This window comes from Myxocyprinus asiaticus, chromosome 2, assembly GCF_019703515.2.
Source record: "Myxocyprinus asiaticus isolate MX2 ecotype Aquarium Trade chromosome 2, UBuf_Myxa_2, whole genome shotgun sequence".
Taxonomy (NCBI): Eukaryota; Metazoa; Chordata; class Actinopteri; order Cypriniformes; family Catostomidae; genus Myxocyprinus; species Myxocyprinus asiaticus.
Window position 1 is genome coordinate 39,470,351 of NC_059345.1, and position 27,868 is coordinate 39,498,218.

At 36.4% G+C, this 27,868-nt stretch overlaps 2 protein-coding genes across 26 annotated transcripts in view; one reads left to right on the top strand and one right to left on the bottom strand.

The window, feature by feature from the left end:
* Positions 1-27,868, bottom strand: part of celf1 (cugbp, Elav-like family member 1) — a 178,506-nt gene that overhangs the window by 104,043 nt on the left and 46,595 nt on the right. For 23 of the 25 annotated variants that reach the window (XM_051718115.1, XM_051718080.1, XM_051718089.1 and 20 more), the window contains one exon: positions 22,410-27,804. In XM_051718115.1, coding sequence (XP_051574075.1) covers positions 27,677-27,804 — 128 coding nt within the window. In that variant the 3' untranslated portion in view covers positions 22,410-27,676. Of the gene's footprint in view, positions 1-22,409; positions 27,805-27,868 lie in introns of those variants that run through there. The other 2 variants (XM_051717929.1, XM_051717935.1) reach the window with 2 other exon arrangements.
* On the top strand, positions 17,821-22,563 carry nudt19 (nudix (nucleoside diphosphate linked moiety X)-type motif 19). Its single transcript, XM_051718204.1, has 3 exons — positions 17,821-18,719; positions 20,614-20,821; positions 21,021-22,563. Exons 1-3 carry the CDS (start codon positions 17,937-17,939, stop codon positions 21,251-21,253), a joined length of 1,224 nt encoding a protein of 407 aa, XP_051574164.1. The 5' UTR covers positions 17,821-17,936; the 3' UTR covers positions 21,254-22,563.

Sequence of the window (27,868 nt, forward strand, 5' to 3'; positions counted from 1 at the left end):
TTGTGCACATTCTTTCATTGAGTTGGGCAGCGAATGTTCACATAATGACAAAATATGATGCATTATATTTTGATTATGCAAACTTTGTGCATTTTGTAACAGATTATTTTATAACAGCCTATAAAAATGAATAGACAATACACTGGAACAACAAGATGCAATTCAGCAGCCAAAGACGTTTATCATACATCTTATTATAGATACAGATATGTACATGTCATTGCCCCTCGAGTACTCGACGAGTTATTAGTCTGAGTATTCGAGTAGACAAAATGACCAAAATGCCCATCCCTACTCCAGACCCAAAAAGAAGTAAGCCAGAACGCACACTCACTGAACTACAAAACAACATTGTGCAAATATTGGCTGAGAAAATGAATCAAAACGGCAAAACTATTAACAATGAGATCAAGCATAGTGCATAAACTCATTAAAAGAAGCTTCGGAATTTCTCTTTAAGGAGATGCACGAAGTAAAGACTGATATCGCAGATATCAAAACAGTGAACAAGTAGTAGCCTACAAAAAAAGAATCTCAGAACTTGAAAAGGTAAATGAGGCCGAAAGATACCATCTGAGGTGGAATCTAAGGCTTTATGGTCTGGCAGAACAAGGAGAGAATGTCAAATAGGGAGTCATCGAAACCTGCCTCGATGTAATACCGGTGGATGCAGATGTCTTTCCTCATCACATTGATGTTGCTCACAGGATCAGAAGGAAGCGCGTCAAGAGAACCTGGTCGGTCATTGTGAGATTTATAGCAAGATCAACCAAGGAGATACTTTGGAAAAACTCAAAGGGATCAGAATTTCTTTGAGCCAAAAAACTAAGGTTTAGAGAAGACTTGACAATGAAACATGGAGCAGCCATTGGACACAGATTGAAGCAGCACGAAAACAAGGTGAAATGTGTTTTCCATCGGTGCAAAAGATATAATCAATGGGAAAGAAGTTTGTGAATAATCTGACTTTAAATGACCTGGCAAATTCTGGAGCAATCGCATACATTTTCTCACTATTTATCATTATAAGACATGAATCCGGCACGTTGCTTTCATTCCTTGTAGCTTGCAATTTAGAAATAAAAAAGAAGACTGGCATGGCCAGGGGCTGCATTAGCTGAAAACTCATCTGCAGATTAAAAACAAAAAAAATAACAAATATGGATAATTATTAGAAATGCTGTCCAATTATCACTGTCAGAACATGATGCTGTATTTTAGAAAGGGACCCCGTAATAGTACCACCTAAAACATTCACACAAAAGTGCTAAAATGCAAAATTCTAATAAATATTACCTTACAACTGCTTTTGTTAAATATATTAACATAATGTGAAACCAAATTATTGGCATAGCAGATCTTGTACACTGTAATAATGGGTATTAATTTATGGTTTGTGCTCCTAAGATCATCTAATAAACTCAGCAAAAAAAAAGAAACATCCCTTTTTCAGGACACTGTACTTTAAAGATAATTTTGTACAAATCCAAATAACTTAACAGATCTTTATTGTAAAGGGTTTAAACAATGTTTTCCATGCTTGTTCAATGAACCATTAACAATTAATGAACATGCACCTGTGGAACGGTCATTAAGACACTTAACAGCTTACAGACGGTAGGCAATTAAGGTCACAGTTATAAAAACTTGGGACACTTAAGAGACCTTTCTACAGACTCTGAAAAACACCAAAAGAAAGATGCCCAGGGTCCCTGCTCATCTGTGTGAACGTGCCTTAGGCATGCTGCATGGAGGCTTGAGGGCTGCAGATGTGGCCAGGGCAATAAAATGCAATGTCCGTACTGTGAGACGACTAAGACAGCGCTACAGGGAGACAGGAAGGACAGCTGATTGTCCTCGCAGTGGCAGACCACGTGTAAAAACACCTGCACAGGATCGGTATATCCGAATATCACACCTGCGGGACAGGTACAGGTTGGCAACAACAACTGCCCGAGTTACACCAGGTATGCACAATCCGTCCATCAGTGCTCAGACTGTCCGCATTAGACTGAGAGAGGCTGGACTGAGGGCTTGTAGGCCTATTGTAAGGCAGGTCCTTACCAGACATCACCGGCAACAATGTCGCCTATGGGCACAAACCCACCTTCGCTGGACCAGACAGGACTGGCAAAAAGTGCTCTTCACTGATGAGTCGTGGTTTTGTCTCACCAGGGGTGATGGTCGGACTCACGTTTATCATCGAAGGAATGAGCGTTACACCGAGGCCTGTACTCTGGATCCATCATGGTCTGGGGCGGTGTGTCACAGCATCATCGGACTGAGCTTGTTGTCATTGCAGGCAATCTCAATGCTGTGTGTTACAGGGAAGACATCCTCCTCCCTCATGTGGTACCCTTCCTGCAGGCTCATCCTGACATGACCCTCCAGCATGACAATGCCACCAGCCATACTGCTCGTTCTGTGCGTGATTTCCTGCAAGACAGGAATGTCAGTGTTCTGCCATGGCCAGTGAAGAGCCCGGATCTCAGTCTCATTGAGCATGTCTGAACCTGTTGGATCGTAGGGTGAAGGGTAGGGCCATTCCCCCCAGAAATGTCCGGGAACTTGCAAGTGCCTTGGTGGAAGAGTGGGGTAACATCTCACAGCAAGAACTGGCAAATCTGGTGCAGTCCATGAGGAGGAGATGCACTGAAGTACTTAATGCAGCTGGTGGACACACCAGATACTGATTGTCACTTTTGCTTATCTGTATGTGCTTGATTCCATGCTCATGAGAGCTGTGACTCTGGTCCCGCCCTGATAGTAAAACGAAGCATGATTGGTTGAAGATAGAATGTGCTACGACTGGTCCGAGTTATATACAGTTAAAATATATTTGTAAAGAACATTTTTATTTGCAAATCTCAGTTTATTTTTTTGTGAATTCGCTTTATTTTTGTGAAACTCTTTCCATTTGTATGTCAATATGAAACAATTCTATCTCCATATAGGTTACGCAATTCTCATATATGTCACAGCTTGAACATTGATAGCAGACATTCTGAAGAAGATCTGTGTGGTCTTCTTGTCCATGTGAATGCGCTTTAAAACTAAAAAATCTTGTTTTAGTGCAGCGGTTGATTTGACAGGTAGAACTTTCAACCTAGAAGTCCTTTGTTTCACCATACACGCACTTGGGGGATTTTTTAGACAGAATTAAAAGTTATTGGGAGGCTGTGAGCTGCTCGGCTCTGCTCATAATTACTCTCACACTTTGCGAGCCGCGACCACACGAGCACCAACGATTTCCAGACTGGAAAAAATCGGTCAGGAGTTCGCAGGACAGCCGAAAATCGCCCCGTGTATTCCCGCCTACTCTGATGATAAAATTATCGAGGTAAATATTAAGGATCTTTTCAGGGAAGTTCAAATGTACAATGGGACAACATATGCACTTTTATTAATATAAATTACATTAATATAAATTACATTCTATTAATATAAAATACATTACGGTTCAAAATATGATGGCATATGTTGTTAGATTAAACGTTAGGTTAAATGATGTTGTTCTGAGGTGATTGTAATTCACTTCATTTGTTTAATACCTCACAAAGATTGAATGTCTTTGTTTATATTCATTTAATGTCAAGGGTATTCGTGACTTGTTAGGAAGGCAATTTTCCTATTTCTAAAGAGATTCAAGGCTGATTTTTATTTTCTTCAGGAAACTCATGCATCAATATCTGACCATATATTTTGGACTAATCAATGGGGCAACGACATTTGGTTATCATATGGAAGTAAATCATCATAGGCGTTGCAGTTTTGAAAGGGAACTTTAAATGGAAAATTCTAAAAGGTAAAGCGCATGCATTTGGGAGATGGCTGTTTTTGGTGGTAGAAAGTGTGGATAATGTTATAATATTTGGAAACATTTATGGTAATGATGGTTATTTGAAAAATAGGGCGTTATTACAGGGATTTGAAGAAGAAATCTCAGAATTTCTACAAATATTTGTTAATGCTAAATGAATCCTAATAGGAGATTGGAACACTATTAATAACCCAACATTAAACTGTTTACCTTTACGAGTCGTTAGTCAAAACCAATGATGAATGAAGACACCGGAACCCTGATAAATTACAATTCACCTGGAGTAATAAGGATGGATCCAAGCAATCTAGGATTGATTTTTGGTTGCTTTCACAAGAACTTGGGGATCAAGTTCAAAAAATTGACATTATACCCTCTGTACTTAGTGACCATAGAATAATTTATTTAGTAGTTAACCTGGGGGACATGGGAAATAGAAGATCTGGCTTTAATTACTGGAAATTAAATGAGCACTTCTTGAAAATCATCATCTTAAAAATATTGCTAAACTTATATAAAGAGTTGTTATAGTAAAGCCAAAGTCTCTAACCTACATGGAAAACATTGGGAAATCATAAAATATGAAATTAGAAAACTAGCTATTAGAAGGGAAAGGAGATATAGCTAAAGCTAGGAAAGAAAAAGAGGAAAGTATAATACGAAACATAATCAATATTTATAAAAAGCAAATTCTATGTGATAGGAATAAAAATCTATTAACTAGATTACAATTGGAGTTAGATAATATTCATGAACATAAAGCTAAAGGGGCATTTATAAGATCAAGAAGAAAATGGTTGGAGGAGGGGGGAAAATTCCAAATATTTCTTTAATCTAGAGAAGAGAAATGCTGAGAATTCCTCAATAAAGAAACTTAATATTAACAACTCTCTCACAACAGATCCCAAACATATCTCTAACTTCATTGAAACTTTTATTGAAAATTATATTCCAAAAACTAGTATAAAAGAAGGTTATTTGTTTCTAAATTCACTTAAGGAATATGCAACAATTACTGATGTGGATTCTAAAAAATTATGTGATCAGGACAGGATTACATAACAAATATGTAAATGTATTGAACAATTAAAAAATAACAAATCACCCGGAAATGACGGGTTAACTAATTTTATAAGAGATTCCAAGAGGATGTTTCAGAATTTCTTCTCTATGTATTTCAAGAAATACTGAAACATAAGAAACTGCTTCCAACTATGTCATAAGGTTTCATTACACTAATTCCAAAGCCAGGAAAGGATTTACTTAATATAGACAATTGGAGAACTATAACTAATCAATAACGATACCAAATTAATTTCATTAATTTTTTTAATAAGATTAAGATTCATTAAGATTGAAATTAATACTAGACACTAATTATAGACGATTGTCAATCAGGTTTTATACATGGAAAATATATAGGTAATCTTAGATTTAATAGACTACAACTTTCTATTTAATGATAATAGCTGTATCCTTTTTATAGATTACTATAACGCATTTGATATTATAGACCATACATTTCTACTTAAAATTTAGAGTTTCTTTGGCAATATTTTTATTCGTGCAATTCAAACACTATACAATAATTGTAATAACTCTATTAAATTACCCTCTGGGACCACCCCTAGATTTAATATAAGCAGAGGAGTCAAACAAGGTGATCCAATATCTCCTTTATTATTCTTGATGGTCATGCACGTAATGTGTCTCCATATTAAAGTTAATACATTTCAATGCATTCAGATATTTGATCATGAAATTAAATGTTCCCAATTGGCAGATGATACAGCTATATTTCTAAAAAATGAAAAAGAATTACATTTGGCTCTTGAGTGTCTCCATGAATTTTCTTTAGTGTCTGGGTTAAACATAAATATTAAGAAATGTGAATTATTTGCTCTCAAAGACAGACCTGATCATTTGTCAGAACTCTGTGGTATACCAATTAAGGACCAAATCTCTTATTTGAGTATTAAAATACATTTAAATGACTCCCAATTAATAAACAATATTCAAAAAAAAAAAAGTGTAATTCCTGGTTAATGAGGGATTTGTCCTTAAATGGGAGAGTATTACTACCAAAGTCAGAAGGTTTATCAAGACTGATTTATACTGCAATGGCCATAGATGTTCCAAAATCCCTAATTAATCAGGTAAATAAAAACTCATAATTTCATTTGGAGGAAGTATTCCTTTCCCGTATCCATTAAAGACTTTGTGATTGGTGCTATACCATTTGAACTTATTGAATTATTAAAATATAACATTGTTTCAAGACCAAATATTGACTTTACTGTTAAATTGGACGGTATAAGTATTACAGATTTAAAAAAAAAAAAAAAAAAAAAAACCTTGTCAATTTCATAGTTCCCTCAGCCAAAAGAATTTGGAATTCACAATTTCAAAATATGACTTGGGAAGAAACTTTTAAAGATGATGTTGTGTGACCAATAAGATTTGTGAAGTCTAGTTTAAGATTATTCACAGGATTTACCCTGTTAAACAAATTATTGCAAGATTTAGGAAAGATATTGATTTAATATGTGCTTCTGTAACACTGAAACTGAAAGCATTGTACACCTCTTTTTTGACAGTATTTATAAAAAAAATGTTCTGGTGTGATTGTTTTATTAAGATGAATAGGGTATTGTATATAAAATAAAAAAAAAAAAAAGGGAATGTTTTATTTCGATAGTAAAATTTAACAAAGCATGGTATATTATACACTTGTTGACTGATTAAAAAAAAAAAAAATTCTATTCATAAATGTAAATGGTCATTACAGAAACCAAATTTCACACTTCAAAATAGAAATAAATTAATACGTTACCAGGAGTTAATTTAAAAAATAAATAAACACACGGAAAAGCGCAAAAGACAACTTTTATAAAGCCTTGAAAATCCCTTTTTGAATCTTAATATGTATACTGTTTAATTTATAGCCTGATGTATTCTGTACACTGTCAATATACCCTTTTGTATGTTCTCAATTGGTTTGACTGTCATGTTGTACTGATTAAAGCAAATAAAAAAATAAAAATAAAAAAAAATGGGCAACTACACCATTGCATTCTGGGTAGTGGTCACCATATTTTAGGATACACCCATATAGACTGGAGGAGCACACAGTGTCGACAAACACAAATCAAGAGAGATAAAATACGAATGGACCGAGCGAAGATCAAGTGCAAGGTTCCTTACCGAGAGAAGCTGAACAAAGCAAGCAAAGCAGCGTTACTTCGAGAAAATAAAGGAAATTAACGGGCTCGATCCATACAAACACAGAATGGTCAGGCGATCTCAACAAGCAACCCCAAGTAACATTTCCAGACGTGTTTTCCTACCTTGTTTGTGGTTTTTACCTGTTGTATTTCCACTACATTTATACGGACTTAACTTTTCAGTGCAATAGGTTTCCATTTTACCTTTTGTATTTTACTTGTTTACTGCCTCTCTCAATTGTCACTTGAAGGATGCACTGCCACTTTACCTCTTTTACCTGTTGTATTTGCACTAGAATGTTCCTGTGAACTGTACACATTTACTTAAACATATGTTACACAAATAAAGAGATTCAGAACTGAAATACGTTTCCATCATTTATGGTAACGTGGTACGCAAAATATGAATAACGCCATTAACTGCATATGCTGCATTCATAGTAAGTTCTCATGGTTTACGGTTTCATAAACATTGGAGCACATATTAGTCGAGGCACACCACACAGTCACAATCTTGTCAAGGAATATCATGTCCTCGACTTCACATGGGAGCACCATGCTTCAGAAGGATGAGCATCAAGAAATGCTCATCCATCTTCTTTTGGGAGATTTCTTCGTTCAGGATCCTGTTCTGCTCCAACAAGCGGTTAATTTCGGCACGTCTGTGGCTACAAAAACTGTATTCCTGCTGTTCTCCAGTGTTGTCCTTTGGTGCAGCTTCATCCATCTGTGACCTCTGTGGAGCAGCTTCATCCATCTCTGATCTCTGGCCAGCTAGATTCGGCAGTGTTGCAGGTGCAGTGTTGTTCCCTGTGAGAGCTTGATGTCTCTATGCCCTCCAGTTAAACCGCCCAGAGTGCGTTGCTTTGTCTTCTGTGTGCCTGAGGTGTAATGATGGTATCCAGTCAGGATGACAATCTAGCATTTCATAGGCTGGTTTGCCTGAAAAACTTAAAAAAAAAAAAGACAAATTTCTTTGATTAGGTATGTAGCTATGCAGCCAGCTAGTTGTGGAAAGTTAGCAGTAGCGGTATTAACATTTAGTGGTATGGCATCTTATGTTTTGGTGCCACTGGCACATGCGGTTGTTAGTGGCAAGTGCCAGTGTCTTGTGTCATATTGCCTTTGTGGTTGATGCGTTCTTGAGGGTATGGTAGTGGTAATAGCGATATGGTGACATTTTAAATATTAGCTCCCAAACATTAACATGAGTTATATAACATCCTTTTTGATAGAGTAAGGACAATGTGGGTCTGCTGTATATACCATGTTATAAAAAAAAAAAAAAAAAAAAAAAAAAAAAAAGTGTCATAGTATTACGACCTTGTTATATTATGTAAAGCTATTTTAAAAAAGGTAATTTGAGATCCAACATTTTGATCCTGTACCTTATTTCGCTCCTACAATATGCATGTTCCTTCAACGATTGAGGAAAGTATTCTTGCCGTCACAATAATGACAAAAGCAAACCTTTTTAAATTAATTTGTATGTTTTTTATTTTAAGTTTATCTAATTGGCATACTTTTAGGAAATATCCTTCTCATCAGTGCCATCTGGAACGGCATGTATCATTAGTTGTGGCATATCCGGTTGTTAGTGACGTGCCACTGAAATTTGAGGCATATCCGGTTGTTAGTGGCATGTGCTATTGATATTTGTGGCACGTCTGGTCGACTGATATATGCCACTGTATTTTGAGGCATATTGTAGATGCTCATCTGAACACACAGAGATGTTATATCGTCATATATATTTGTCAAAGGCTTTAGAGAGAAAGAGTGCTTAATTACACAGTTTTATACATACTGTTGCAAAAACATGCAATGCACATACAACGTTTACTCGTGAACATTAGGGAGGCATTAGATTGCATATGGAGCCTTTACAAATACAAAACTGTATCTTTCCTGTTCTTAACAGTGAGCACTGACTTATCCAAGAACTCAGTATTAAATACTGTGTTCTCTACAAGAGGACAAAAGCATCCCATTTTGTTCATGCCAGCAGAGGTATCACCGTGATACCCTAGAAAACATTAATTAGAAATGGCTCAACTTATTAAAATACATAAAAAAAAAAACACAAGATTCAACCGATGACAATTAATAAACATTTAAATGAACCTCTAGGAGCATCATATACAAAAACACACAGCTCACTCATAACACCTAAACCGGACACCCAGTGACATCATGAAACAGCCCTTCTAAGCTGCCAACTTCAAATGTTGCCCAAATACCTCAAAATACAGTACGATGTGTCAGTCACTACCAGACATGCCACAGATTTAGTGGCATTTACAGTGGCACTTACAGTGACATGCCACTATTGACCTGAAATGCCACTGGATGAGCTACAAGATAAAGCGGCACCAGAACGCAAGATGCCAGACAGTTTAATGTTATAACCACTGCAGCATTTAGTGGCATGGCAACTTTCATTCTGCTGCCATTTGTACAAGCTACTGAAAATTGCCATATGTACTTCTAAACATAATTGAAACACAAATGCATACAAAGAATGCTGCATTGACCAAGATCGCTTAACTATAAACTCTCGACCAGTCATTAGTTAAACTTTAAAGGACTAATAAAACATTCAACCTGTAAGGATCCAGAAACAAAAACAACAAATTAACAAATGGACAAATTCAGTGGCATGTGTCAATTTTCAGTGGCACATGCCACTCAATTTAGTGGCACGTCTGCCTGGCTGGCTTCAGGAACTAAAAGAACAGACAACTTTGTGCCATTAACAACCAGACATGACACTAAATTCAGTGGCATGTCTTGTCCGGTTGTTAGTGGCACAAGGCTCTGTTCTTTTAGTTTCTGGAGCTATACAGTGTGAAAGTTTAATTAGTCCTTTAAAGCTTGACTGGTGACAAGTTGAGATAGTTTATAGCAATTAGATTATGGTCAATACTGTCTTTGTATACGTTTGTGTTTTGTCCGATTTTAATCGATCATAAGCCATTAGAACTTTGGCTGGATAGTGGCGTGTCAAGGTTTCTGTTCTAGACCAAGACCTAAACCCATGCTTTGCACTTAAAATATTCCAGGTTCAATACAAGTTAAGCTCAATAAACAGCATTTGTGGCATAATCTTGATTATTTCTTTAAAGACTATTTATTATTAGTTAGTTATTAAATGTATGGGTTCAGTGGAAGTGAATGGGGCCGGTACATGCACATACTCACTGTTTCAAAAGTATAGCCACAGGATGTAAAGATGTGTATTAACATGCTTTTTGCATGGTAAAATCGGTTGGTAAATATTATGGTTTTGAGATTGTAACTTTACAGCTCAAATAATACAAAAAAGTCTGAAGAGAAGAATTTATGTAAGTGCTTTTATTAAATTATAAGCTTTTAATTTCTGCCTTTACTCCCTCCAGTGGCCACCCTCACTTTTATTGTAACCTTGATTTTTGCTTTTTTCTAAAGAAAAGGAGGGATGAGTCAATACTTTGTGGTAATCAACATTGTCAAAAATGCTGTCGACTGAGCTTAACTTGTTTTGAACCTGAACATTCAACTAAACCCAACTATCAGAAGTGTAGGCTTGGTCTTACTCTCTATAACCCCAGCAGAATAACTGTGCAGCCAACCCATACATGGATCACACGGTGCCCACTACTTTGCAACACTTGGATACAATGACCCGTTTATGTGACATGTTACACACAGAGTTAAATGTGAATTACCTTATTTAAAAATGAAGGCCTGCCCTTGGCCCACTTTCTAGAAACAGCATGCATGCAAGTCACCAGTAATGCGCTCCATTTACATTTACGGTTTCTTCTTGAAGTCCTGTGAGGTAAAATGTTAAGTTAATGAACTACCAGATACTGTTACAAATAACAGTTTCATTTCGGATACATTTTCAATCTATTTTATAACTGACATGTATAGCACCTTTAATCAGATTTTGTTGCGTGGTACTGTTTGATAATATTTTATAATATCTGATAATATCTGTGGCCAACTTGCAGCCTTCAGCTGCATTACAACATCTGTTGATCTTAAGTAAAACTAATATCTGATGCTAAGCAACCTTTTAAACTACAAAAGGTAAATGACTGTGTTTATTGTAACTTTCTTAATTTCTCACAGTGCTTTTTTACACTTACCACAAAATGAAGTGGTCTCCAGCAGCTCAGGGCTTTCATGCTGACTGACATGTCAAGGAAAAAACAATAGTATTTCCACGTTTAAGGTCATTTAAAGAATACATTACGTATTACCAAGTAAAGCCAACGCTCTGGCATGCCTTTTTAGGTCTACCTCCACCATCACTATAATTAGAAACAGGTGTTAGAGATAATTACGACCCAGGTGACGAGCCTTACCGCTCTCTCTCTCCTGCAGACCAACACATGACCATGCCCCCCTTGCCACAACTATGTATTATGGTAGTATTAGCTCTATTAAACCCGCTAATGAACGTCTCCCAGATTTGAAATAAATCGAGGTATCCGACAAGGCTGTCCAATATCTGCATGTCTTTTTTTAGCTGTGGCTCAAGTCTTAAGCAGTATGATAAACCAAAACCCCTTCAAAGGTATTGAAATTGAAAGACAAATTAAAATATCGCAACTTGCTGATGATACAACAGTTTTTCTTGGGGACAGTACTGAGGCACCGTTAGCTTTTGGTGTTATTAATAGCTTCTCAAAATTCTTATGGTTGAGTTTAAATATAAATGTGAGATTCTACAATTAAAAAACAAAACCTTTCCACTGTATGTAATATCCCTATCAAAAACATGATAACCTATTTGGGAGTCGAAATCTCTAAAAATACAGATATAGTAGTTGACTTAAATTTTAAATATGTTGTTGAAAATATAAAAAAGAAATATAACTCATGGCTAATTAGAGATATTTCTATACAAGGAAGAGTTCTGTTAAGTAAAGCAGAAGGTCTCTCGAGAACAGCATACCTTTTTTATTCACTTAGTGCTCCCAAAAATATATGCTCGCAAATGGATAAAATACTTTTTAACTTTATCCGGAGAAACAAAGTGTCCTTGTCAATAAATGATCTGAAGGAGGGTTAAATGGTCTTGCTTTTACTCTCTTCAACCAAATTGTAAGAATTAAATGGCTTAAAAACTAAATAAAAAAATGATATATATATATATATATATATATATATATATATATATATATATATATATATATATATACATTTTTTTTATATAGCCATTTAAGTTTTACAATTATATTCAATAATGTCCCAAACTATTTATTTAGAAAATGAAGGTTGTTTTTCAGTGTCCCTACGTTATCGGTAAACTTCCTATTGCTTTGGCTAGTTATCACAAACAAGCATTACTGTACCGGTCACTTTTGTACAAGCACAATTTCTCTCCCAATTGAGGTTTTATTTGGAACAATGGTAATATTACGTATAACAAGTCGTACATAGAGAATTGGTTCCGGCATAACGTATTAATTGTAAATCAACTTATTGACAAGAATGGCAATTATGCACTTACCCCAATTTTATTTTAAAGTATAGTTCTTTTATAAGTGAAAAATAATAAAAAAAATTTTTTTAAGGCTATCCCAAGTGGCATATTCATCTTAACCAAATCCTCAGTTGTAGATATTAATGATACAACCTTACAAAATCCCCAACTTTTAGTAAATGGTCTTTCCATTTTTAATAATAATATCATAAGAAACTCTAATGTCAGATCCAATCCCCATGTAAATCAAAATGGCTTAAACCTCACCATTTATCATGGCACAGCATCTGGACATTAACTTATAAATATGTTATTTCTAACTAAATGAAGGAAATGATTTACAAAATTATTCAGCGATGTTATCCTGTAAATGCAGCCATTAGTAGATATATCCATACTGTATGTGATAAATGTACTTTTTGCAACACATCAGTTGAAGATATTGAATTTTTTTTTTTTTTTTTTTAAATGTATTGCCCTTTCTCTATAATGGAAATTATTATTATTATTATTATTATTATTATTATTATTATTACAAATCTTTAAATTTAAAACCATGTGATATTTTACTTAAATTACAAAACCCAAATTTTTATGAAAAACAAAATTACATAATCTTTTAATTATTTTAACAAAGTTTTACATTCACAAGATAAGAGTAACTCAGAAAAAAACCCTTTTATATTATCTTCTGTAACACTGATCTTAAGATGTATTTTGAAACCCTTTCAAACATGAGAACACAAAACCAGAAACTTATAAAAACAATACAAATTCTAAAGCTTGTCAGTTTCATGTAACTGCCCAAACATCATTTTTTTATTTATTTATGTTTTTTTATTATTAATGTTGTTATTTTTGTTCTTTATTGTATTTCACACTCTCTGAACTGTTGAACAATGTAATTGATTATTTTATGCTCTGTACTTGACCATGTTATTGACCTAAGTACAATAAAAAAATAAAAGAAAGAAAGAAAGAAAAACACTACTCGGCCTCTACCATAGCTTCCATGTCCTAAAGTCCCACAATGCCATGCACCGATTACTTCGGATGACGTCATGATCCCGTTCTCTGTAGAGCAGATGCGATAACAATGAAGGTGACCCGTGAAATATCATCATTTATGTAAAATCCTGAGTTTTTCCTGATGCGAGGATCTGGAGGAAATATGAAGAAGCCCTAATCTCCAATAATCTGCGGAAAACAGGGTGTTTCGACACCACAAACAGCACTTTTGGGGCAGTTTCAGCACCATTTGAGCGAAGTGACCATAGACAGCGGTTCATTTCTGGGCTGCGTTCCATTTCAAATTTTATCCCCTTCCCTCGCAAACTTCACTCCAACTCATGGACTCGGATGTACGTCACTGCTTACGTTGCGCAAGTGTCCACAACTGGCGGAAGACGAGCGATGGGTTTAACTGGAACACCCTTAACCCTTGATCACTTGGAGTATGTTAAAGGCTGATGTCAATTTGTGGAATTATTTAGTGATTTTTGCACATGAGAAAACAATGTTTTCAGAGATTGATTTCAGAGGCTTATGCATAAATCTAGTATGTTTAATTTTTATTTTTATTCAAATGAATTGTTAGAAAGGATTAATCAAGATTTACACAAATGAAAATGTTAACATAATGAACACATAGTCTATAACTGTGTGATAAACAGTTTAAGGTAGCTACAAGTATATGCTGTTAAATCTCAATATAACTTTTCTAGACTGTTTAATTGACCCAAGTTCACTTCCATCATACCTTAGAGTTGTTTGGGGGTGGGGTTTATGAAGTGCAATCTGCTGTCACGTCACAATCGAGTTGCATAGTAGGATATGGAGCTACCTGAAGCGAACATCAGTGTAGGCTCGGTCCCTTGGTCAAAATCGAGGGGTTGAGGGTCTGTCAACAGAAGCTTCCCTTGCTCACTTAACGAAGTGGAATGGACTTCCAATATGGCGGTGGGGATTCCTTAGGGGAGTTAGCGAGTAGATGTTAAAAGTGAAGTGGAACAAAAGAACCCATAAGTGGCGGTGCGGGGCATTTGTTTGTAAACAGTAACTTCATCTATTCCCCCTTTTCGTGCTGAGAAGAGTCAATCAAAATGGAGAATATTTTTCAGCAAGAGTTGATGTGTGAGTCTACAGCACCCCTTTACTACGTGAAAATGCTCATGAGGTGTTTTCTCCGTCACTCTAAATGTTATTTTTTTCCGACACCTACGGCGGTAAATTCGACCTGGCAGATCAAATTCAGACAACTATTCACACTGCACGATTTAATGATTCAAGTGCTTAATTGTTATGTGTAATTCGACTTAATTTTTAGGTTTCAACTTGTTAATAATTTGTGTTAAAATGTGTAGTTGATATGAAATTTCCAACATTATTACACATGCAAGTTAACGTACATAACATTAAAGAAAATTACAATTGTACTTTTTAAAATGTATTTGTCACCCTACATTTTTAAGAAGCTTAAATGTTATTAAAATGGTTGTAAATGCAATATAAAATAAAACATACACTTTCACATGTATATGTGTGTATGTGTATATATATATATATATATATATATATACACTAGTTGCACCCCTACCCCCATCCCAGTTTAACTCCCAAAAAAATCTGTTGACCTTAACAATAACACAATGGGTGAATGACATGAGAAGATGGTCAGAGTTGTCATATGAGATACAAAAGTGTGTTTCAGACAGCGGGTGAAAAGAGTTGCTGCAGCAATGTACAGTATGAGAAAAATGTGTTTTGAACATTAAAGCATGTAAATCTTTTCTAGTAGACCCCCAAAATAAAATTATGAACCTGTAAATGAGCATAATATGGGCTCTCTCACTCTGTTTCCAGTTATGACATCCCCTGAACACTTTAAAATACTCATGATAACTTTTGACAACTCTATAACCTGTAAATCCACTTTGCAAGCAAATTACGCATTGATATCAACACCATAGATATTTTTTTATAGAAAACGCTAGACGGGCATCCAGCATACAAAAGTACAGCTCCTATCTATTTGAATGGGGAAAGACTGAAATATCCAAAATGTTTGATCAAGATTACGATCAGAGCATATTTAAAATCAGCAGTAAAATCAGACAACAATGGTATCATACATTTTTCATCTTTAGCTCAGATATTGAGCTAAAATATTTTTCAGGCTGGTTCAGCTAATGTGCATGGAGATTCTCGAGCTGACTGACAGGGATATCTGTATCTAAAGTGACTGGCTCTTTTACCTGTAAGGCGGGACTTCCTTTGCTACATCCGTTGGCCGTTCCGATTTCTCCCATTCATTTTAATACCATGGTCTGCCTCTGCCAAACTGTCTCTGGCTATATCCTTCTCTACAGTTAGGACTGTCTCGCAGAGCCAGACCATTGACTTAAACGGCAAAGGTCTGGGGATCTATAGCGCCTTCACTTGGCCAAGAACCACCAATTTAGACAGGAAAAGCCCTCTAACTGACATGTTAAGCGATGAATCACAGTTGGTTTAGTCATCAGAGAAATATCATTCCATAATAAAAGACAGACATGGGGAAAGATATCATTTATATAATGATGCGTGAGTAACACACTGGGAAATAGTGGAAAATGTGTACAGAGTCTAAATAAAGCCCAAAAAATCTCATCACAGAATATTTCACAGACATAACTATGTAAACAAAGCAGAATGTGCAGCTCTGCTCATGGATATCCACTTTACTTTCTGCTACATGCCTCAAACAAAACTCTGAAAATCTTTAAATTAGGGATGCACCGATGTATCGGCTGCCGATATTTCTTGGCCAATTATTGACCAAATTAAAAACATCGGAATATCCGCAATAAGCGTGAAAATGCAGATATGAAAAACAGATGGTTTCTGATACATTGGTACTGTCAGGTGTTCAACAGATCATATGTTCAATGGAAATGATTTATTGTTAGAACAGTTAAAAAGGGCTTTGTACCTCTTTGTAAATATTTTAAGCATTCTTAAAAACAATGATCCGATGACAGAATTAAGTTGCAAAATATCTGTAACGTTATTGGCCTGTAGTTTTTTTAAAAAAAACAGGTTATTGTATCGGCCAAAAATGTTCATATCGGAGCATCCCTACTTTAAATTATTTGGAGTCATTAACCTGGCAAACTTGGACAAATCCGGTGATTATTTCACCCTCAGTAGCGCTCAATGAAATAATGCGGAATCTTCTGAACACGATTCTGTTTCCAGGCCGACTGATGAAAAGTCCTGTGTGCTTCTACTCACTGAAGTTCCATCAAACCAGCCAATCAGTGGTTCAAGAGAGCGTTTTCCAATAGAATGCAACAGTCTGGTTACGGAAGTAAAAATCCCATACATTTTTTCCATAGACAAATTTATTTTCAACGATAACTTATAAACCTTTAAAGACCATCTGCGTTATTTCAGCTTCATTGTTTAAAAATTGTGTTTCATAGCAGAATTCCTGGTAAACAACTCCATTACCCATGGTCCAGCAGAGAAAGCCTTATCAATCAGAGAACCAAAACCAACCAAGCCCACGAAACATGCCCAGGAGCAATCACCCACTTCCATGAGGCACTGTGAATGACGCAAATGAGTCTGTCTCCCTTTCAGACTGATCTCACATTGAGATCGGAAAGAGTAGGTCGACTTTATCTAAAATCGACGTATACTTACCGAAATTCGGAACACTGCCCCATGTGGCAAAAGCAGTAAGGTCACGTGTGAGAGCCATTTTCTGGGTGTAATGTCTGCGAAGCGAGTTGTTTTCTACTGTACAGGCACAAATGAGGAATGCCTGTTTTATAAAGTTTACAACTCAACCCAAAACCTATACCTAACCTTAACCATTATGAAAAATGTAATGTTAGTTGTGAAAATGCTGTAAACGTGTGATTAAATGTGTACATGTGTCATTTATTTCTGCACACACAAAACCTATTTAAAATCAAATCTATGAATTTCTCATTCATATTTGCTAAATTAGGGTTGTTGTTGCTGTTAATAATCATAATAGTAACTACAAAACAGTAATAATGATAAATGATACTATTAATAATAAATACTGAGTGAATATTAATCCTGAATTTTACTGAATTTATCCATCTGCTCAACAAAATCGCACACAGTAACGTCACTCTGAGGTACTTCTTCAATGAATAAATCCATAGTGAGCAATTTATCACGACTGCCACTAGTGGGAGAAATACGACAGTCGCATGCGAATGTCAGAGACAGTGAAAAGGCGGCTTTAGGACAGCAAGCGTTCATCCCTTGGCGTAGATGGCGCTACTTCACCAAATGCCGAATAAAAACACATTTTTTCTGTGTTGTCCTTCACCTCCTGTTATGATTAGTTGAGCAGAAGAAAGTCCATGTAACGATGAGCATGTAAGCAAGCATCACGATGAACACGGCGCTAAAACACTGGCGAGAGGCGGCGACGGTGATCCTCGCGGCCGGGATGAGACGCACTCAAAGTGTGGACTCTCTCAGAGCAGGTGTGGATACATTCACTGCACCAACCCAGACTGATCTACCTGACAAAGCTGCCTTTGATTATCGTGTGCTTCTGCTGAAACGAAGCGGTAAGAGCGGGTTTATGCCCAATGCCTACGTGTTCCCCGGGGGGCTGGTGGATTCCTCCGATTTCTCCAGCGAATGGCAGGAGATCTTTAAATCCTTCACCAAAGCGCCCAACTACGGGATCGGAGTTGTGAGACAGCCGCCAGCGACCAGGCCACCCATTTTCGCCACTGACAGAGCTAAACTGGGATCTCCTTTACCGGGAGATGTGGCTTTCAGGATATGTGCTGTGAGAGAGACGTTTGAGGAGTCTGGTGTGCTCCTGGTTGTTCCCAAACACGAGGAAAACACTATTCATGTGCACACAACTGATGAAAATGACTGGGACACCCAACCCACCCTGACCAGACTGAGCGGGGCCTGGGACGAACACGTGCTGTCCAGGTGGAGGTCTCTGGTTATTGATAACTCGGCGAATTTTATTAAGATGTGCAAGGAGCTGCAGTGTCTGCCCAACATCTGGGCTCTGCGCGAGTGGGGCAACTGGCTGACCCCCACAGGCGTGTACGACAAACACAGGAGGTATGACACCGCGTTTTACATCTGCTGCCTGCTGGACACACCGCATACTCTTGAAGACGAGAAAGAAATAGTTCACTTTAAGGTGAGATTTGTTTTTATAGAAATTATAAGGTATCGCCCATCCCTTAGGTGTGTTTTCGACTTGAACTACATCTCGATTTACCGGCGAGATTTGCCGGTTGCAGTCGGGGGAGGAGTTGAAAAGAGAGTTGTCAAGCCGGACACTTTGCGCTTCCTGTCGACGTCTGAACCGACACCAGTCACGGAAGATCACGCGATGTTTGCGGACGAAATGTGACAGATAGACAGATGCTTGAATTTTACACAAAATAATCCGAAACATTATTCATTTGAAAGGTTTATGTGCTGCTTAATACAGTGCATGTTGGGTGTACAAGAAGAAAGTACAATAAAAGCCGGTATTATTTTAATGCCAATAAAGGAGTCCGTATTTTTAATCATTTTTAAAGTTTTTAATGAATAAACATAATATTACTATACAAACATAATATAACACGACCATAAACACGATGTACTATTACAAAAATTGCAGACAAGATTTCTAACCGACATGCACTGCTTAAGTCCAGCGCCGATCGGTCTCCGCAGCGCTGCATGAACACACCTCTTAACCGTGAGTGGGGTAACTCCGCCCTCTTTTGAAGATCCCGCCCCCATTTGGAGTTCTCCGTACTGCAGCTGTACCTGCTTGCACATATTTTTGATAGCGTCTTGTTTTTCTGTTTTTTTAAGAGTTAAAAGGAAATTTGTAAATTACAGAGGATGTGAATAAATGTGTCCAGGTGGCGTAGCTACCTGGCAATGTCTTGGCTCATTAATATTAATTGAGTAATGCTGTCGTTCTGTACCTTATTTATTATTTTGAATTTAATTAATACCATTTTAATTTTAAAGTACTGTATTGGTATGTTTGTGTTTACATACAATATTGCCAAAGCATTAATACACACAAAAAATAATGACAAGGGAAAAAAAATGATAATATATTAACAAATAACAAAACAAAAAAATAGAATTAAAACAATAAGGGATCAAGTAATGGATAAAAGTAATAAAAAATAGTAATAACAATATTTATTACATGAGTCATGCCTTCATTCACCAGCTGTAAGTAGGTATAGCTGCAGGCCCGAGATCTCCAAATGGGAGGGAATTTTCAAAAAAGGGCGTGATTACTCAAAGGGGGTTGAGCCAACTCCAAAAGAGGGCATCACTTCTGCACAACATTAAGGTTAGGGAAAGGGTTAGGGGCTTCCTATGTCTTTACTGCCGGTTTGGAGATGCCACCCATTTTTGGAGCTTGGCCTGCAGCTATATCCTTCTTACCAGCTGAGTAGCAACCACACTGGGAGAGTCATTTATATTCATGAGGAAAGCGGTACTTGATTTGTCGGGGGAAACAACAACCCAACCTAAACCTAACCCTTCACCAACTAATCAGGTATAGCCTTCCTCATGAATATGAATTAAGCTTTCTAGGCCTACTGAGAAGGATATAGCTGCAGGCTGTAAAATGGGTGGGAGCTCGAAACCACCAGCAAAGATATACAGAGCCCCTAACCTAACCCTTTCTTCCCTTTAACCCTAACAATGTGTGGAAATGTTGCCCTCTTTTGGAGTTGGCCCAACCACATTTTGAAGTAACTCTGCCCCTTCTGGATTTACCCCACCCTATTTTGGAGTTTCTACCCCTTTTGAGAAGGATATATCTGCAGACAGAGCTCCAAACCGCCAGCAATGACATACAGAGCCCCAAACTTAACCATGTGTGGAAGTGACACCACCTTTTGGAGTTGGCGCAATCCCCTTTTGGACATCTCCAGACTGCAGCTATACCTACCTGCACCTTCTAGCCATAAGTGATGTTACGCAATTAATTTTCATGGACCAAGCCTAAGCCATTGTAAAACTGATGCTTGTCTGTTGGGAAATAACACATCCGCTCTGTCGTGCAGTGGTCCACTCCCTCAGAGGTACTGCACAGCTATAAATCAAGGGAAATATGGATAGCTCCACCTCAGTTCTACGACCTTGGACGAACCTGCCGATTTCCAGCACTCAGAGATCTCCATAGCTTTGCCTGTAAGAGGTCTCTGGAGGGCTGTGAGCAGTGGCTGCCTATTCGCCTGTTGTGTACTGACGGCTATATATCACTTCTACCAGGTAATTCTTTAGATAAATGAATATAGAGGTTTCTGTTTTGTGTCGCTACTTGATAGCAATGACTGAGGAACTTTTACCAACAAAACCTCTTTAAAGTGAATTCACTGACAAACACATACGCCAAGATTGACTACTAATTAGAGTATGAATTGCATGATTTAATAAAAGTAGCTATTTATCTTCTCATCTTGACACTCAGGTGATGCTCAATACCCTGAGAATGTGGACTTTTCTGGAAAGAGTGGTAGCACTGTGAGAAGTGAGAAAAGTCTTGAAGATCTCCAGAGGGACAGCTCAAACCTGCACCGTATCGTCTTCCAGGATCCATATACAACATCTGTCCACATGAACATCACCCCCAAGTACAACCATGTGCCTCCTCTCTGCAGTGCAGCTGTGGATGGCCAATCTAAAAACACTAGTAAACTCTGACCCTTACCTGTCAGCGGCAGGACTGATGCACAGATGGTTTTCAAGGTCTTAATTGGTTTTTGAGTTAATTCCAATTTAAGAGATACTGATGTGGCCCGAGACTTACAGTATGGACTATTTAAGATGAAACCTATATGATATAAAATTATTTTTTAGATAAGCTAAAGAACAATACATGTTGATGTATAGACTATTTGCTTCACTGCAGCCTATAGATGATAAATGGCAAACAAAGATACTATTTAAAGTGGTTTATTGTATGTTTCGAGAGTACGCCATATTGGTTCAACTGCACTCACTGCTCTGTATGCAAGTATCAGATCAGTAAAGGCTTGCAATGATAAGCAACTGTGCTTTAAAAGGATTGGTTTATGTGGTTCTTTTCATGTATTGGTTCATTGGAAAACTTATACTGCCTTATATGGTGCAGACAAACTCTCTCAAGCACTCCAACCAATATATTCTAAAGGTTTTTTAGAATATATTGTTTTGAGTTTTTTTCTGATTTTTGTAGATTAGGCAATGAAGGCATGATGAATGGCAGTCAATTGTTAATTTCTGCACCACTCCAGCATCTAAAAGATTAGTAAAAAACACAGACAGTTTTGCTGTCGGGCTGGTTGGGATGCTCAAACAAACAGCCATTTTTTGATAGTGCCACTGTGTTAACACTTTGCAGGGGAATCAACCTACCAATGGCCTACTTACTGTATTTAGTTGTCTCTGCCTATTAAGCTGAAACCGGTATTTTAATAATAAAAAAAAAAAAAAAGAAATTCCATGAATTTTGAACTTGCATGGTAATACAGTACACAATAATTTAAAGGACTCTACAATGAGTAGAAATGGGCAATCAATAATGTGAACAAACTTGTTAGTGTACAAATTGCATTTTCAGATTTTTCAGTTTATCAAATTGCACCTGGACTGCTGCACAAAGCATTTGAAAGAAAACACATCACAAATTACTACATTATATTGGCTAATACAACACCAAAATGTTCAACTTTTATGAAGTAGCCTGATTTATAATAAGAGAAACATTAATGTGTTAGCAGACCAAGGAATGAGGTGGTTAAATGAATTGGCTGGTTGAAAAACAAATCTCAATTTTTCTAAAAATTTAGAAAATAAATTCAGACACAATGCATGTAAATATTTTCAAACAGTTTAATCGTACATAAACTAAAACTACTAGATTGCTTCATAGGTGTCCACTTGACTATATTTCTGTAGAGACAGTAGTGTGAAATCCTTAACCAACCTCATAAAACACACTTGAAATAAACCATCAGGAAACATTCAGAGCACACGGTTTCAGACATCTAATTAATTCTGCACTCACTACACTTCCAATGAAAACCACACACACACACACAAAAAACAAACCTTTAAAATAATCTTTTATTTCAGTTAAAGGCTGTTTTGTGGAGTTTATTTTTTCCTTTTTGGCTATTTTGTACAGGCTGATGTTTGGTCATGGTGTTACGGTCTACATGCTCTACTTATTGGGATTTACAATGTGAAACAGAACCTTTGAAGTAGAAAAGGCAAAATCTGTACAAATCTAAATACAATCACTCTGTACCAATAATGACAAACATCCCACAGGAAATATCCTCAGAGTACAATTAAACTCACAAAACAGCAGCATAAAATCTAGACAGAAAATGTCAACCACCTCAACCCCAATTTATTTAAGTCTGTCAGCATAAAAAAAGAAAAGAAAAAGGGGACATGAAAAAACAAATCTCAAATTTAGCTCTTCATGCATGGAGACATGCACATGATGGATACCAAACTAAAGGCTTTAGGTGGGGCTAAGCTGCAGTTGTCACAACCAATCAGTCACAACTTGTATATAAATGTCAGAATGAGGGGAAAAATGCAAAAGAATGCTTGCAAGCTATGTGTAAAATAGACTTACTGTTCGGTTGTAACAAATCCCCATTAACTGAACAATACATCTTAAGAGCATATGTTTTTGCAGCAGTAGGCACGATAATTTATATTTAATCAGAGATTGGACTCATTTGTAAACCACTTCTATTCTTATAACATGAATACATCTTTAAAAGCTCACTTTAAACCATACTAAATCACATTAAACTTAGACCAATATCACTGTAGCCGGAGTTTTAAGCATGATCTGAAACGTACTGAAAATGTAACCAACAGCAACATGCAAAACTTTTGGCACCTCTTTATTTATCTTGACTTTTTGAAACAAAACTAAATCACATTTTGCTGAGGATTTCAGTGCACTTTAAAAAAAACAAACAAAAAAAACATGCATGCTTACTATTTACCTGTGACAAGAAATTCAACTCTGCTCATTCTATGCATTTTTTATTATAATTTCAGACCAATCCTGATTTTCACACAATAAGGAAATAATAAAAACGTGCCTGTGTTGGCTCGACACACAAAAAAGGCAATTCAAGTGTCTATTGTAATGTCACTCTGCTAATAGAAACTCCCAAAAATTACATCATGCGAACTAACCTAACACAAAATTACAAAGTTTATCCTCAATGTCAGCAAAATGTGACGATAAACATCCTCTAAAAGGTTTAGAACACGTGAGAGAAAGAAAGGGAAACACCCACACTTGAACACACAAAAGTGATTCTATAAACTTGAATGGCTGCTTTGAGAAGACAACAAAATCAAAAAAGGAGTACAATTTGAAGCGCTAGGAAGACTGCTTTAAAACAATACAAATTGATAAAGAAACTGAGAAATGTAACTATGAAAATTAAAAGCTTCCGCAAAAATCTAGTGGTTGTTTGAACGTTCTAGAAAAATAGACTCTTTGCTCAGAACATTTTCACGAAACTTTACACTTGTTAGCAGTCTTTCTAACGCTCCCGATTGGCAGCACAAATGACAGAAATTAACATCACACAAAGAAACAAACAAAATAAGTAATCAATAAGCGTCAAAAGTTAACAAAAAAGGTCAAGTGTGAAATTTCAAGCGTCAGAGAAGCGAAGAGGACAACGAACTGGACGATGAACTTTTGACGCCACATCGACATGCTAGGCAAACGATGACAAACGGGCACGAAGATATCTAGAATAAAACAAAGAACGAATAACAAACCTAGGTTAAAGCACAATGGAAAAAGGAGAGGGGATGAAAAAGAAACTCATGAATGATTATTTTTGCCTGGGGGTGCACACATCATCTAAACACACAACGTTGAATGCAACACAGGAAACAATGAAAAAAAAAGTGGGAAGAAAGAGGGAAGGGTAAGCAACATGCCAACAATAGTGAACAAAGGGGAATAACATTAAACACCAAGAGACAACACAGCCTGCCTACTACAGCTAGAACAACTGAATACTTTGCTGAGGATGATTCCTCGACAGCAAAGTTATCAGCAACATCTAATTTTAAAGTAAACACATTAAGCTCCTTAAATGTTAAACACCACACTACCACATTTTAATTTGAGATCAAGGGTAAAAAACAAAAAAGAAAAAAAAAATTTGTGCTTCAATGTTTCAGCTCTTTCAAAGAGTCATTTTATTTTGTGCTTCAACTTGAATTGTGTGGGACTACGGAATAATGCATATTTAGAGCTATTAGTCACACAAAACACCTGGTTATACAAATGGATACAATTTAAGTAAATTTAACTCCGTAGGACAAGAACTGGATAAGCATGATGTGACAAAGTGAGCAGAGTATTATTAAATGTGTACAGAAATGTAAGACTTGATGTGTTTGGCACAAAACTACTCTGCACTAAGTGAGCTGTTTTAAGGCGCACAAATCAGCAGATTGTTATACAAACGCCAGTCATTCTGCTCTTGTTAAAATGTAACAAAACTATGAAGAGATTCTGCCTAACAAACAAAAATCCCAGCCTATAACAAGTTCACACAAATCTTTGGATTTTTCAAAATGGTGATCAGTGGTGCAAGGGCATCCCATGTTTTTTTTTTCCACCAGTTTATAATGCATGTATATCATATTTATGTTAATAGAGGCACAAATCAGGGACTGGCCGTTCCCTGGACTACCATCTAAACATTTCAAGAGGGGCTTAACACCTGGGTTCAGTCTAAAGCTTCTGTAACATCGTATGTACCAAACTTAAAAGGCATACAGACTGGCATATCGCAATAGTACCCAAAATCCCAGTGAGGAAGCAGATCTTATTATCGAGAAGTGTGTCCATACTTTGTGAAAGAATAGAAAGTGAGGATATGAGAGAATAACAAAATGGGCTTATTTGCAATTCATGAATGAAAATAAAAAGCACAATTGATAATACACGTGTCAAGTGTCAAACAGTGATAACAATATTGAGGTAAATTTGTCTAACAATTTTCACTTATTGGGATTCAGATTTCAAAATCTGTTCTGAGGAAATTAAACACAAATGACTTGAGATAAAACATTTCAGCATTTCTCACTACACATGTATATAATGTACTTAGTTTAGAGACATTAAACAACTGAAATGATTAAATTAGTAATAACTTAAAACTGAACCATGGATCTGCTTCAGACTTTCAAAAACACCCCAGCTACGCCTGGACAGTTCTTGATACAATTTTGACTAAACAGACAATACATTACAGCTAGCGAAAAGGGTCACACATCAGTTGTTTAAACAATCTGTGAAATGTCTTCACAAAACTTCACATTAGAATTCTACAAAAACAGTGTTGAATCTTTTGAGGTTTTTGTTTTTTAAACAACTGTTTTGAATTCAGAGAAATCACTTATTACAAAACCTCTATAAAAATAGAAAAGGCATAATAATTAAGTAATAAACACTATCTGGATAATGTTTTCTCGATATCCATAAAAACAATCTTCTCACCTCACGAACCTGCAGGACTCAGATTGGCATTAACATTTGATTAACACTTATTTACTGCCATCAACTAATTTAAACTGCATGGAATAACTCATAAACGCACTATATTTTAACTGGATTGAACACCTCGGGATTGCAGGGCTAGTCTCAATACACCAGCTATGAGGGCACAAGAAATTACTTGCAACACTGAGAATAATACTCATTAAAAAGTTAGGAAATAATTCTGACAATTAAGTTGCCATGAATTAAGCATTTCTGTTCTTGGCTATATCTTTTCAAAATTCACTCAATCGCTCACTTTTTTCAAAGGATGCAAATATTGCTAAAAGCTTCAACACCAACCTCTTGAACAGAGGCGTAGGATAATATCACATGCCCACCAAAATAAAAGCCATCTAGTGATTGTGTGTTTTAAGGATGGCTCAAGAAATCTTTCGAAATGCTAGTTTAAAACCATATGTGCTCACGTGTGATTCATCAACAATTGCCGGAAACGCATTTTCAAAGGTTACAAATATTGGGTCAAAAAGGTTTTGATTTAGTTTGAGGCTTTAAGAAAAAAATGTAAATGAAAACTGCACTCCATCACTTATCAATATTCATCAGATAATGTACCAGGTGAATCTAAAAGAGTAGAATAATGGGCAAGAGTGGACAAGTTTTGGTCTGACAGAATGGTGAAAATGTCCTGAGTGTAAGTGTAGCATCTAGAGCAATCTACCAATACTGAATGTTTAACCACCATCTCGGAATCAGCATATGATATAATAAATGTGTTTAGTGTTTGTGTTTTTAAAATGTGAAATATGAATAAATTCAAACATAATGCACCATCATGATTGTTGTTTGCCGAGCATTTCAGCAGAACATAAAACTTTAAAGAAATGTTACATTACCCTCATTGTGAAGACACAGATACATAAAAAATAAATAAATAAATTAGTGAAATAAATTAATTAAATAAAAAAAGGCATCCATGAAAACAGTCTAGTGGAGTGAAGCTTGACCTTCCAGATGCTTAAAACAATATTCAGGTGATTGATTATCTTTTGCACCAAATGCAGCAGACCTCCTTCGTTTTCTAAAAAGGCAGCTTTGTCGGAGGCATCAGCATCATACTGTCCAAATGTACTACAAGAGTCTAGTGTAAACACAGAAGAACATCTACAGGGGCCTGTCCGTGGTGATCAACAGTCTAAAGGACTGAAAGCAGTCTAACAGGCTGGCTTTCATTATGCAACATCCTTTGACACAAAATTTATACACAGCAAACTTGTAATATGGCACAAAAAAAAAAAAAGTTTTAGGTTAACTAAAGAAAAACAAAAAACAATCATATATAAATCTGGGGAAAAAAAGAACCCATTTTCTCCTTGGAACAAATTCATAATGTTAACAAATTGCATGTTGTCTTTGTTTTTAAGGTTAAGAGGGAGAGAAGATAAGAAGGAAAGGCAGGAGAAGTGAGAGGAGGATTAGGAGGGGTGGTTAAGGGTGGGTGGGGGCATTCTAATTTTGCAATGTCACACTCCACTTACCAGAAAAACATTTTCAAACCAAGTCCATTAGAGTACAATCACTCAGTATGGCTTGCTGTCATTTTTGGATCGTTTAAGTTGCACCTTCAGCCGCTTCATTCCAATCTGAAAACCGTTCATTGACTGAATAGCCGCCTGGGACGAAACTGGATTGTCATAACTTACAAAGCCTTAAAGAAAACAGAACCGGACTCTAGTTACTCAATGCACAGAATAAATAAAATACTAAAAAAG

Coding starts and splice junctions, on each gene's coding strand:
- nudt19 (XM_051718204.1), top strand. CDS start 17,937: ATGAACACGGCGCTAAAACACTGGCGAGAGGCGGCGACGGTGATCCTC. Junction 18,720..20,613: donor AAGAAATAGTTCACTTTAAG/GTGAGATTTGTT, acceptor TCTGTCGTGCAG/TGGTCCACTCCCTCAGAGGT. Junction 20,822..21,020: donor CTATATATCACTTCTACCAG/GTAATTCTTTAG, acceptor CTTGACACTCAG/GTGATGCTCAATACCCTGAG.